The sequence below is a fragment of the Arachis ipaensis genome, chromosome B06 (genome assembly GCF_000816755.2).
Source record: "Arachis ipaensis cultivar K30076 chromosome B06, Araip1.1, whole genome shotgun sequence".
Classification (NCBI taxonomy): Eukaryota; Viridiplantae; Streptophyta; class Magnoliopsida; order Fabales; family Fabaceae; genus Arachis; species Arachis ipaensis.
In genome coordinates, this window is record NC_029790.2 from 11,530,066 (window position 1) to 11,543,769 (window position 13,704).

The 13,704-nt window shown below is 36.8% G+C and overlaps 2 protein-coding genes across 2 annotated transcripts in view; both read left to right on the top strand.

Moving 5' to 3' along the window:
- On the top strand, positions 8,400-12,152 carry LOC107645966 (glucose-6-phosphate 1-dehydrogenase 4, chloroplastic). Its single transcript, XM_016350130.2, has 12 exons — positions 8,400-8,578; positions 8,667-8,916; positions 8,987-9,126; positions 9,250-9,344; positions 9,715-9,829; positions 9,963-10,168; positions 10,261-10,369; positions 10,475-10,512; positions 10,651-10,771; positions 10,836-11,038; positions 11,273-11,473; positions 11,558-12,152. The coding sequence occupies exons 1-12, from the start codon at positions 8,492-8,494 to the stop codon at positions 11,793-11,795; spliced, it is 1,803 nt and encodes a 600-aa protein (XP_016205616.1). The 5' UTR covers positions 8,400-8,491; the 3' UTR covers positions 11,796-12,152.
- The window catches only part of LOC107646532, a 1,243-nt gene continuing 544 nt past the window's right edge, over positions 13,006-13,704 (top strand). Inside the window, exon 1 of the mRNA XM_016350715.2 lies at positions 13,006-13,700. Within this exon, the coding sequence (XP_016206201.1) occupies positions 13,443-13,700 (258 nt within the window). The 5' untranslated portion in view covers positions 13,006-13,442. The remainder of the gene's footprint in view (positions 13,701-13,704) is intronic.

The window sequence follows — 13,704 nt, forward strand, 5'->3', positions numbered from 1 at the left end:
AAGCTGCAACGAGAGGAATTTGAAATTTTTACCATTAAAAACTTTTACAATAATAAAATACGATACAATAGAAACACATTTTTTCAACCATTTAATTCATTTATCATAGAAGCTAATCTGCTTCATAATTTTTCACAAAAAATTTCACTCGATTCTACCATATGTCTTATTTATATCTACTTTTAGAATCAATTCAGAGCCATCGTACTTCTTATTCTTCAAAAAATGTATAAACTCGTGAGTAATTAAAATATTATCACTAATCAATCTACCTCTAATAAAAACACTCTGATTATCACTAATAATAGAATCCATAATAAATTACATTTAATGTTTAAGAGTTTTTGAAATAATTTTATAAAAGACTGAATTCAGGCTAATAGGTCTGACCTGTAACATACTTTTTCGTAACATAATAGAAGCACCTTTCACTTGTGGAATTAAGCAAATATGGGGGTGGTTGAAAGACTTTAAAATCATTCCTCCAGTAAATACACTAGTGACAGTTTTTATATCATCGTCTTTAACCACATGCTAAAAAAGCTGATAAAATTTAGGATTGAACCCATCATTCCCTAGAGACCAGAGCTGAAAATGGATTAATGAAAAAAAACTACTTTTTTTTATCTCTTTGTCTTCCATTGGTCTTGTCAAAATTCTGTTTATGCTCTAAAAAATCTTGAGTAATTGAGTCAATTTCAGTATTAGGATCTTTCGGATTTAAAGAGGTAAAAATGCCTTGAAAAAATTATTGAGCAATATCTCCAATTCCTTGTGCATCCGATCTGAACCCTCCATTTCCATCCTCCAGCTTCTGCAACTTGTTATTTCTATTACGGATTTGAGTTTTGGTGTGAAAAAATTTAGTGTTTTTATCACCCTATTTCAACCATTATACTCTAGAATTTTCCTTCCAATACCTCTCTTCCTCCACAATTGCCTCCATTTCCTCCTGTATTGACCGAATGGTAACACCATTGGTCTAGTCAGTCTTATTTTTTTCTTGTTCTATCTTTACTTGCAGTTCTCGAATACGTTTTTATGAGCTGCTAGTGTCTTATTTCATCCATTCTACTATCCGGTGTCTACACCTCTTCAATTTAGTATGCAATACAAACATAGGAGAACTTACCACTATTTCTTTCCAAATTTCCGTAACAACACTTGTAATATTTTCATTTTGAAACCATCTTTTTTAAAATTGAAACCTCCTCTTCTTCCTCTTTTGCTCTAAATCTGAGGTAAGAAATAAAGGGCAGTGGTCTAAACCGTGATCCTCCAAATATATGACAGCAGCATTTGGATATTCCAAATGTCAATAATGGATGGCAAACATCCTGTCTAATCTCTTCTTTATTAATGTGTCATCATAGTGTCTGTTCAACTAAGTAAACTTGCTTCCTTTGTACCCTAAATCCACTAAACCTCCCGCATTAATAAAAATATTGAACCCATCAATTGAGGATGTTGCTTTCATTCTTCCCTCCTCCTTTTTATGGTATGCGATAATTGCATTGAAATCCTCCATTATCATGTAAAGTGGACCAGTCAATTCAATGATATTTAGAATAGCAGAATATTGACTGCCTCTAATTCTTTTATCACTGTGGAGATGAACTGCAATAACACACCATTGCTTCATCTGAATTCTGTCTTCCTATCCGAATTGAATGTAAAAGTCCTCTATTTTTAGGACTGTAAAGTTAAACCTTTCGCTAAACTTTGAAGCTCTACACAATATACCTTTTCGAAACCCACATTTCTACATGTGAGGGAGAGAGAAAGAAAAGGAAGGTTAAGAGTTATTATAGGAAAGTTTTATTTCTATCCGTTGAAATTATAGCATATAACCACTATATAAACGTTTGTAGAATTTTAATTCAATCATCATCAACAATAACAACTACATTCACATCTTCTTTTCATATTATTATTATTATTTTATTTTATTTCCTTTTCTCTTTAGTAATTATATAGCGAGTGCATTATTGTGAGTAGTGTTCAATTTCATATTACTTTGTAGCTATTAGAAGTCAAAATTCTGCTGCAGACTCAACAATTGGTATCAAGAGCCAACGTTATATTATTCATTATTTGAGTGGTAAAATTTAATTTTGAATATAATGGCTTCTACTAGTAGTAATGTCAAAGTAGGCAAATATGAAATCGAGAAGTTCAATGGGAAAAATGATTTTTCCTATTGGAGGATGCAGATGAAAAATCTGCTTATATCACAAAAATTACACAAGGCACTGGCAGGAAAAGAGAAAAAGCCGGAGGAAATGAAAGATGAGGATTGGGAAGAATTAGATCTTGAGGCGCGGGCTGCAATAATCTTATGCCTTGAGAGGGATGTTGCTTTTTTGGTAAATGAAGAAGTAACTGCAGCAGGCGTTTGGTTAAAGTTAGAGAGTAACTTCATGACGAAGACTCTAACTAATATGATCTACTTAAAATCCAAATTGTATACATACAAGATGGAGAAAGGCACCTCAATCCGAGAATATATCAATAAGTTTGACAGGATCATATCAAACTTAAAGGATATAGATGTGAAGGTTGATGATGAAGACCAAGCACTCATATTGTTACTTTCATTATCGAAGTCCTATGAAAATCTGGTGCAGACATTGATGCTGGTGGGTGACACTCTGACCATGGATGAGACGAGGGCATCACTTTTAGCGGATGATCTACGTAAGGTTGCTACAAGTGTAATGTCATCTTCAAATGGAAGAGAGTATAATGATCAAGCACAAGGATTGTTCGCGGCTAGAGGAAGAACTAATGAAAGAGGAAAAAGGTAATAAGTGTGGAAAGTCTAGGCCAAAATCTAGACCTCACGCGGAGAGAACATGCTTTAAATGTAGTGAGGCTGGACATTTCAAAGCAAATTGTCCAAATAAGAAGAAAACTTTCAAGAAACAGAACAACGACAACCCAAAAGAAAAGCAAGAAGCAAGCTACGTCTCAAATGATGAGGAAGATTGTTACTCTGTGACAGAACAATCTTATGAAATCTTCAATAAGTGGATTCTTGATTCAGGAGCCTCTCACCATATGTGTCCAAATAGGAAGTGGTTTACTACCTATGAAAGCATAAATGGTGGCACAGTTTTAATGGGCAATGATCATGCTTGTAAAACTGTGGGGTTGTGTACTGTAAGAATCAAGATGCATGATGGTGTCGTAAGAACCTTAAAGGATGTGAGATATATTCCAGACTTGCGAAAAAATCTGATCTCCATAGGTTTGTTGGAGAAAAATGGTTGCAAAATAGTTGCGGAAAATAGGGTACTGAAAGTTGTTCATGGTTCTTTGGTAGTGATGAAAGGAGTTCATCACGGTAATCTTTATTCTCTTTTGGAGACAACGGTTATAGGTGAGTTAGCAGTTGGAATCGGTGGAAGTAGAGATCAAACAGATTGCACGAGAATATGACACATGCAGCTTGGACATATGTCAGAGAAAGGTCTATCATTGCTTTGTGGACAAGGTTTGCTGAAGAATATGAAGAAACCACAAATGAAATTTTGTGAGCATTGTGTGTATGGAAAGGCACATAGGGTGAAGTTTTCTACAAGCAAGCATAAAAGAAGAGGGTTGTTAGACTACGTGCATACTGATATTTGGGGCCCGGCTAAAGTTACTTCCAAGGGTGGTTCCAGGTATTTTGTTACTTTTGTTGATGATTATTCCAGGTATGTTTGGATTTACTTCCTCAAACATAAGAATGAGGTATTCGATACTTTTAAGCGATGGAGAGCAATGGTTGAAAACCGAACAGGTAGGAAGCTGAAAACTTTACGATCTGATAATGGCACAGAGTATACGAATGGGGCTTTCAAGGAGTTCTGTGACCGAGAAGGCATTACAAGACACTAGACAGTTAGAGAAACACCACAACAGAATGGAGTCGCCGAACGACTGAATCGTACGCTACTTGAGAAGGCAAGGTGTATACGCTCTAATTCCGGGTTAGGCAGAGAATGGTGGACAGAATCGGTTGCTATAGCTTGCTACATAGTGAATCGATCCCCACATTCTTCTCTAGATGGAGACACACCTTATAAGGTATGGTCAGAGGAACATGCAGATTATGAAAAACTCAGAGTCTTTGGATGCACAGCCTATTATCATGTCAAAGATAATAAGCTTGATGATAGAGCTAAGAAGGCAATCTTTTTGGGGTATCCAATAGGGGTTCAAGGCTATCACCTTTGGAGTGTAAATGATTCTAAGTTTGTAATTAGCAGGGATGTTACCTTTGATGAACGATCTATGGTAGCTTTGTCTAAAGATGTGGTGCCATATGATGGTGATGTTGGAAAAACTTCAAATACTCAAGTGGTGGAGATAGAGTCTAAATACCAACAAATAGACTCTAATAATGTTCAAGTGGAGCATCCTAATGCTACTCGAGATGATGCAGAGGATGAACTTGATCATGAGAAAATTCAGCGAGAAAATGCACATGCATTACAACAGCAGCAGCAGGATTCTTTGGCATCTACTAGGCCAAAGAGGAATTATAAATTTGTTCAGAAGTTCGGGTCAGACAAGCCTTTGAGACATTATAGACAGCTAAACTTGGTAGATTATGCACTCTCAGTGGAGGATGATTAGCCGGTCACCTTCAAACATGCTATCAAAGATAGAGAGAGAGTTGGTTGGTCGCTATGGAGGAAGAGATGCAATCTCTTCATAAGAACAAGACATGGGATGTGGTCCCATTGCCCGTGGGAAAGACTACAATTGGTTGTAAGTGGGTGTATAAAAGAAAAGAAGATCCTACTAAGTCAGATGGTACAAGATTCAAAGATAGGTTAGTAGCAAAGGGATTTGCACAGAAAGAAGGTGTTGATTACAATGAGATATTTTCTCTAGTGGTGAAACACACTTCCATACGGGTGCTTTTAAGTCTTGTCGCTCATGGTGATCTTGAGTTGGAACAACTAGACGTGAAGACTGCATTCTTGTACGGTGACTTAGAGGAAGAAATCTACATGTATCAACCTGAGAGTTTCAAGGTTGAGGGTAAAGAAAGTCAGGTATGTCGCTTGAGGAAATCGCTATATGGATTGAAACAATCTCCTCGGCAATGGTATAAGCGATTTGACTCCTTTATGTTAAAACAAGATTTTTTCAGAAGTAATTATGATTGTTGTGTATACATTCGTAAGCTTCCTGGAGGTGATTATATCTATCTTCTATTGTATGTGGATGACATGCTTATTGCCTCTAAGAGCAAGGTAGAGATAGATATGTTAAAGGTTCAACTTGGTAAAGAATTTGAAACAAAAGACTTGGGTGCTGCACGAAAAATATTAGGCATGGAAATTAAAAGGGAGAGATCAAGCCAAAAATTGTTCTTGAGCCAAAGAGGATACATTGAGCGCGTCATTGAAAGATTTGAAATGAAAAATGCTAAATCGGTGGTAACGCCGTTGGCTCCACATTTTAGGCTCTCTGGTAAACAATCTCCCACAACAGCAGAGGATAAGGCTTACATGGAAAATGTACCTTATACTAGTGCAGTCGGTAGCCTAATGTATGCTATGGTATGTACATGCCCAGATATTTCACAGGCAGTAAGTGTTGTTAGCAGGTTCATGGCAAACCCGGATAAGGCACACTGGGAAGCAGTCAAGTGGATATTAAGATACTTGAAGGGCACCTTGACACAGGTTTATGCTTTAGTGGAAAATCATGTCAAATCAGCGGCTTTGTTGATTCTGATTATGCTGGTGATCTAGATAGAAGACGTTCTACGACTGGTTATGTATATAAAATACAAGGTGCTCCAGTTAGTTGGTGATCGATGTTACAAGCTACAGTGGCACTATCTACTACAGAAGCTGAGTACATGGCAGTAGCAGAAGGGGTGAAAGAAGCATTGTGGCTAAGAGGTCTTCTAGATGATTTAGGGTTGAAGCAAGATTGCGTGGATCTGAATTGTGATAGTCAAAGTGCAATTCATTTGGCTAAAAATCAGGTTCATCATGCTCGTACTAAGCATATTGATATTAGATATCACTTCGTGCGTGATGTTATGGAGAAAGATGACATTTCTCTTGTAAAAGTACACACGGATGAAAATTCTGCTGACATGTTGACTAAAGTGGTGTCAGGAAACAAGTTCCAACACTATTTAAAATTGCTCAATATTGTTCCATGTTAGACAGTCATTGTCAAATGATACAACCGAATACGAATACCATTCTTTGATCGTCCAAAATTTGCGTAGATTTCAAATTGTAAACGAGGTGGAGAATTGTGAGGAAGAGAGAAAGAAAAGGAATGCTAAGAAAAGGAAGGCTAAGAGTTATTATAGAAAAGTTTTATTTCTATCCGTTGAAATTATAGCATATAACCACTATATAAACGTTTGTAGAATTTCAATTCAATCATCATCAACAATAACAACTACATTCACATCTTCTTTTCATATTATTATTATTATTATTATTATTATTATTATTATTATTATTATTATTATTATTATTATTATTATTTTACTTTATTTCCTTTTCTCTTTAGTAATTATATAGCGAGTGCATTATTGTGAGTAGTGTTCAATTTCATATTACTTTGTAGCTATTAGAAGTCAAAATTCCGCTGCAGACTCAACACTACACCAATCTATCACTTGCGAAGCATTATTTTTGGTTTCACAAAAGAATAATACTTCGGGGAATGAAAATTTTTAATCTCTTATATGTTGTAAATTGTCAGGAGTTTCTCCAAACTCCAATAGTTTCACACGGCCATCTTCATATTCTTTGGGGTGCCAAATTTAGGTTGGCACCCTCTCCCATCAGCCTTTTATACTCCTTAGCCCTATATTGTTTCTTTGCACTACTATCCTTCTCAACTCCCAATAGTCCTCTCTTTTCTCCCTATTTACCCCCCCGAAGATCCTCCTTTTCTCCTAGCTAACTTTTTCAACGAAGTCTTTTTCTTTTCGCAGAATAGAATAATAATGTTCTGTCCAAAACACAAAATGTTCTTCCCTCCTTCTATCATATCCCCCACCCGTCCCTCCATACTTCTACCATTATAGGTAATAGTTAGAATTTCATTATCATTCAATTCTTGTAATGAACTTTCACCTATTGTCTTCCGTTCCGTACCTCCTATCTCCAGATTATTATGATTTTCATTTGCAATTCTAAATGATTCTCCAGTGGAGCCAGCTCCTAATTGCTCTGCATTCATCGATAATTTAGAAAATCCTCCCAACAAACTAACCTGAGTAGGTCGCTGCATTTTGACATTTAACAGCGAATTAGCTTTTGGACAGTTTGGATTCAGGTTCTGTTTCTCTCCTGCTATTCTTCTCCCACCTTGCTCTACTTCAGTCATACACCCCACCTTTCTTCCTTTAAATCACCATTGGCTGAATCTTGTAACATCTTTTTGCACGTCCCTTGTTTATGGCCGAGGTGTCCACAATAATTGCAAAAACAGTCGATCCTCTCATATTTCACTGCTAATTCAAGAACTTTCCTATTTGGCCCAGTTATCTTTAGTTCTCTTTTGATTGGTTTAATAGCGTCTAAAGTCACCTGAGTTTTTAGGATTCTTGCTTCTCTGCCCCTCGTTACGAAGAAGTCCACTTCTATCACCTCTCCAAAAAATTTTGCTATCGTGCAACTTAGTTCCTCGATTTTATAGTATTTTGGGATATCCAAAACTGCAACCAGATTAGAACTCAAGTCAAATCATCCTAATTTCCTTCGTCCTCCTTCTTCCATCTCTTCATATTGATAATGTAATTTTTAAAGAGCCATGGGATTCCTCCTTCAATCTTTATCATGTCTACTTCATGAATAAAGAAAAATTGAAAGACATTGTTATCTAGGTCCATGACTTTGAAGCCCTCTAGGTGAGATCAAATTGATCCTAATGCTGCTTTAAGTGTCCCAACACTAAACTTTTGATCTGTCAGAATTCAACCTATAAGACTGTTGAAGCATGATTGAAGACTTTCCGCAACAATCTTCTCTCCAAAATAAATGGCATCTTCATCATCTCCTACTTTCCTACGTCCTGTTGTACTCTTCCTATCATTAGTAGCTGCCATGACCTCTAAAAGAAACACTCTTAAATTTTGAATTGAGAATGCACCTTAGGACTCTCAAAAAATCCTAGCAGAACCGCTGTAAACCTAAGCGTTCATATACTGCTTGTAAGATGGTCATTCAATTGCCGTGTATATAAAACAAATTTTAAATTTTTAAGATTTTTTTGTGTCAAAATTTTTAATATTTATATAAATAGACGAATAAGTTGAATATCACTGTTCTAAAATAATATTCAAAATTTGGGCCAATAGTTGGCATATTGATTGGGCTGGCCCAATAAGCCCAATTTTTCTTGGCGCTCCGATTGCAAACGTTCTCTGTCAACACCTACTCCACCACCGATCGCAACATGTCCGAAAACACACACTAGTTTAGTCAAAGCAGATATCAAAGAAGTCGCAGGAATGTCACTGTCTTTTTCTTCAGCCTCCGTAGCCTTATCTGAATGCTCAATCCCAATCCACCGTTGCTGCCATGCTCACCGAATCACTGTGAGTTTAGAATATTTCTAATTAATTGTTCGTGTGGAAACTGAAAAATGGCATGAATGTTGTAGTTGTAACTGTGCATGTGCTGCAGGGCGGATCAAGCAGCTTCGGTTCAGTTACAGGAAGTGATCGCCTCGTACTGAATGTCAGAAATGGTAATTTGTGTCGGAAGTTTCGTGGTTTGAAACTATGGATACTGGAGAGGCTCAATTTTCAAATTCAACCAGCTAAGCTGCATAAGAGGTCAACGAATGGTAGTCAAGATAGAATTCATCACTTCAAGAACAATTTGGAAACAGGATCTTCACCCTCAATTACTCACACTCATGTTATTCCTCATGGTTAGTTTGCTTATATGCTTAGGGTTCTATGCAATTTTTCAGTGTTTCACACATGCTGAGTTTGTGACAGATAAGGTCAGTTCCATTTCCATGGATGTTAGTGGAGGACCCTCCCTTTGCATCGCCGTCATAGGAGCCACTGGTGAGCTCGCAAGGGGGAAGATTTTTCCGGCTTTATTCGCTCTCTATTATAGTGGCTTCCTTCCTCAGGTACACCTTTTTCTTTCATCCCTTGCAACTTATGACAAGTCATGCCACTTCTTTCGGGATCTTTAGCTTTGTTCTTAAAATTTTAACATATTAAATTTTTAAATTTCCATTGCTTTATCGCAGAATGTAGGAATTTTTGGGTATTCAAGGAAGGATATGACTGATGAGGACCTGCGATTCTGTATAGCCTCCACATTAACATGCCGAGTTGATCATCAGTATGATTTAGTTCTCACAGTTCTCACTTCCCTAATTATTACTACATAATACGTCCTGGTTCACTTTCATTTTATAAAATATTTATCACTGTATCTTACATATGGCATCTCGGGAAATTTCATGCTTAGTCATGGTCTGTGAAATATTCACTAACCTATAGTAAACAAATTCTCCTTGAATTTGAGTTTTACATGTAAACGTTTAGTTGCTAAAAGAGCTAACCAACTCCAAAGTTGCAATTAAGTTGGTCCATTTAATTTCTCAGAGAATTTTGTTATTCATCTTGTCCTATGCTTGCTGCTTAGTCATTAGTCAATAAGTACAAGATATTCAAGCTTTTCCATTAATGTGAAATACAAAAACTTTCAGAGAGAATTGTGGGGACAAGATGGATGCTTTCCTTAACCGAACTTATTATATTAATGGAGGGTATGACAACAAACACGGGATGTCCATGCTGAATGCCCGAATGGAGCAGATCGAGGTAACTCTGAATGAATGTCTTCAGCATATTTGAAAGTTCTTCAGCTCTTCTCAAATAGGTCCCAACGATCTTTGTTTTGTAAGTTGTATGCCCTTTGATATTTTATTATATTACAGCTTATTATCTACCTCAGGGAGGATCCAAAGCCAACAGGATATTCTACCTTTCCGTGCCACAAGAAGCACTTTTGGATGTTGCATCATGTCTTGCTAGCAGTGCTCAGACCCAAAGTGGATGGAATCGCATTATAATTGAGAAGCCATTTGGCTTCGATGTACTTTCTTCCTATAGGTTGACACAATCTCTCCTTTCAAAGTATGAGGAAAAGCAAATATACAGGTGTATATATTCTCCCTCTCCCTGCTTGACCATTAGATCATGCGCACAGAAATATTGCTGCATAAATTGATTGTTTCATGTCTTCTTTTCAGGATTGATCATCTTCTGGGAAGGAATCTCATAGAAAATCTCACAGTTTTAAGGTTTGCAAATCTAGTCTTTGAGCCACTCTGGAGCCGTACTTACATACACAATATACAGGTCAGCCCCCCTTCTTTAGTCTGAATACTAACATGCTTTAATTTCTTGATTTCTCTCTTGTGCAGTTTGATGTTTGTAATCAAATTATCTAATTAATATATGCAGATCATTTTATCAGAGGAGTTGGGTGTGCAGCCTGGAAGGTGATCATAGTTGTTGTCTTGCCATTTAAGTAAATATGATCAATATGTCATGATTTTCTAAATATTGCAACAGAAATTCTTCCTCCACAAGTAGTTTTTTATGACATGGCATCAGCATAGTCCTTATTGCCCATGCAGGTATTTTAGTGGCTATGGGATTATCCGTGATATTGTTCACAGTCATGTACTTCAAACAATTGCGTTGCTTGCCATGGAACCACCAATAAGCCTCGATGGCGAAGATATTCGAAATGAAAAGGTACAATTATAGTTTATAAACTTCATAACATAGCTTGCTGCGATAGTGACTGGTTTCTTCTCAGGTCAAGGTACTCAGGTCAATTCGCAAATTGGAGCCTAGAGATGTGATTCTTGGCCAGTATAAAGCAAGTAGCAAAGACAAAGTTGATGTATGCGTAAATGGTCTGACACCCACTTATTTTGCTGCTGCAATGTACATTGATAATGCACGATGGGATGGCGTGCCATTTTTGGTTAAAACAGGCTTTGGACTCATCAAACACCAGTAAAAATCTGTATCTTTTTTGTGACTTTTGTTCAGATATATATTCTATGATTGATTTTTTAAATTCAATGGCAAGACTATGTCTGTCCCTACTTTCTTATGTTTGCATGCATGAATTCCATTACAACTACTATAATAATAATAGTATAATTAATGTGCTTATGTAACACAGGTCTGAAAAATTAGTGGTTCGAATAAGTTATATGCTGATCCAGATCAGATATTGTTATGCAGAATGGAGATACGGATTCAATTTCGTCATGTGCCAGGAAATGTTTATGACGAATCCATCGGGCATAATATCGACCGCGCCGCGAATGAGCTCATTCTTCGTGATGTTCCCGATGAAGCTATCCTGGTGAAAGTTAACAACAAGATTCCAGGACTGGGGTTACAATTGGACTCTTCAGAGTTGAATCTGCTCTACAAGGACAAGTAAGCAGTTGATATTAGATTATAATGCAAGAACTGTTGAGTCTCTAGAGTCTGACGAAATTGACATGCATTGATGTTAAAAAGGTATAACATGGAGGTGCCGGATTCATATGAGCATCTTCTGCTTGATGTCATTGATGGCGATAACCATCTCTTTATGAGAAGTGATGAACTGGCAGCTGCGTGGAACATTATAAGTCCAATTCTGAATGAGATGGACAAGGACAACATGTCACTGGAGCTTTATGAATTGGGGGGTCGTGGTCCTGTTGGAGCATACTACCTCTGGGCTAAGCATGGTGTTCGTTGGGTGGAGGACTAAAACTTACTCGTGTTTTCTGTTATTTTATTTTCATGTTTATGGGACCACAGGCACAGCAATCAAGAATCCAAGAATGATGATGAGGTCGCTTTGCTTGGACAAATTATGGACGCGTGCAAATCATATTCCATTCCTCAATTCTCGTATATTATTATGATTTGGTTTGATTTGTGGATAAAGCTTATGTAAGTCTTGAAAGATATGTTAATTTAAAATTTGGAACATCCATTAAAGTAAGGTTATAGTGCTCTCCAGTACTCAGCTTATACCACCACAGATATTGCAATTTTCAACAAGTGTTTCTAGATCGGGATTTCTTTTAATCCAATTTAATGTGACCAAAAGAAAGTTCCCATCTAGAACCTGATACTCTCTAATTCGAATATTGAAGGTGGTGATTGTTAAGGTGGTTATATATAGTTGTCTAATTTACTAAAAATAGTTAAAAATTAATATTTATTTTAAAAGACAAGTTCAGTGAATTTGACACCAAATTTAAAGAATATGTGATCGAGTCAAGTCAACTCGAATCAAGTATGTGATTGGGGGGTTTTAATTTAATCTAAGAAATTGTGGAGATTGGCTTGCTTTACTCGCACTTAAACTCGAGTTGGTCCACTAAAACAGTTGGTAGACAAAAAATTGTTTGCTTTTCACTAAAATCCAAGTTGCCTCATCTAATCTCTATTCAGGCAATTAAAGTCCAAGTTGCGAATATATTTTATTGAATAAAATTATAATTTTTGACGTACACATGTACGTTAATAATTACATGAACTATTTTCATAAGCCTGATGATGATGTTGTATTATTCGGACATGAGTTAGGACACACCCAAATCCCAATTGACGGTGGCTTATTATTTCCCCCCGATATTTGTTTAATTATGGGGTCCATGGTCCATATAGTCATATACCCATCCCCATACATGGTTAGCGATAATTCTTCCTCCCCTTCCATAGATCCATCATCCACCTTCCCCACAAGATGCCCCATCATTTGTCATAAAGCAGCCATATGACACAATATTGGTTGAATTATTACGTTATGGGATGACGCAAGCGGCATATATAAATATAGTACACTATATGCTCAATGTTTGTATTTTACTATTTTTCGCTCCAATTTACCATCGTACCCTTACTGTTTTCACGGCCACATGGGCCTTATTGTCAAATCATTAATGGTGCTTGGAACCATAATGAACGCGGTCTTGACCTCGTTTGCTGGTCAACTAACACGCTTTAAATTCAGTCTCTTTGAACTTAGAAGGCAATAATAATTTCCCACATCCCGTAGTAGTTGTTGACTGTGTAGCAAGGTTTTAATTTGCATTAGTCGGTTTCGAAATTTAAGAATATACCTTATTGTTTGTTGAAGCCAAAATTTTAATTTCAGTCTACTTTATCTGGTAATTTCCTTTCACTTTCACTCTTGTCTATTGCCACACTGCCGATAATGATGTAGGGTTAGAGAAAATAATGGAGGCAAACAAGTTATTAATTAATTTCATATTCTTCTTTTTTTCTAGTCACTACTTTTCTGTGAGCATCTTTTCTTGTCCCAATAATATAGAGTAAGGTTCGTACTCCCTTAGTCTTCTCCATATAAGGAAATTAAATAGAGAGAGACTAAATTGTAGTGTTGATGAGGATGGAAGGAGAAAGAAGGAAGCGGAAATTGGAGAGTAGTGAAGAAGAAGAAAAAGAAGAAAATGAGGAGCAGAAGATGGAGACGTTCTTCGCCTTGGTGAAAAGCACGAAGGAGGCGCGTGATCTCCTCTTCAATAAGGACAAAACGGATAACAAGGTTGATGAGGATGAAGAAGCACTCAAGAAGGGAAAAGCTACTTGGATTCCAATGTTTCAGCCAGAAGATTTCATTGATTATGGAGAATTGGGAAGAAGAA

Excerpts from the sequence above, each read along its gene's own strand:
- LOC107645966 (XM_016350130.2), top strand. The coding sequence starts at position 8,492 with ATGTCACTGTCTTTTTCTTCAGCCTCCGTAGCCTTATCTGAATGCTCA. Across the intron at positions 10,513-10,650 it reads TTGGGTGTGCAGCCTGGAAG|GTATTTTAGTGGCTATGGGA; the intron begins GTGATCATAGTT and ends TTGCCCATGCAG. Across the intron at positions 11,474-11,557 it reads AATCTGCTCTACAAGGACAA|GTATAACATGGAGGTGCCGG; the intron begins GTAAGCAGTTGA and ends GATGTTAAAAAG.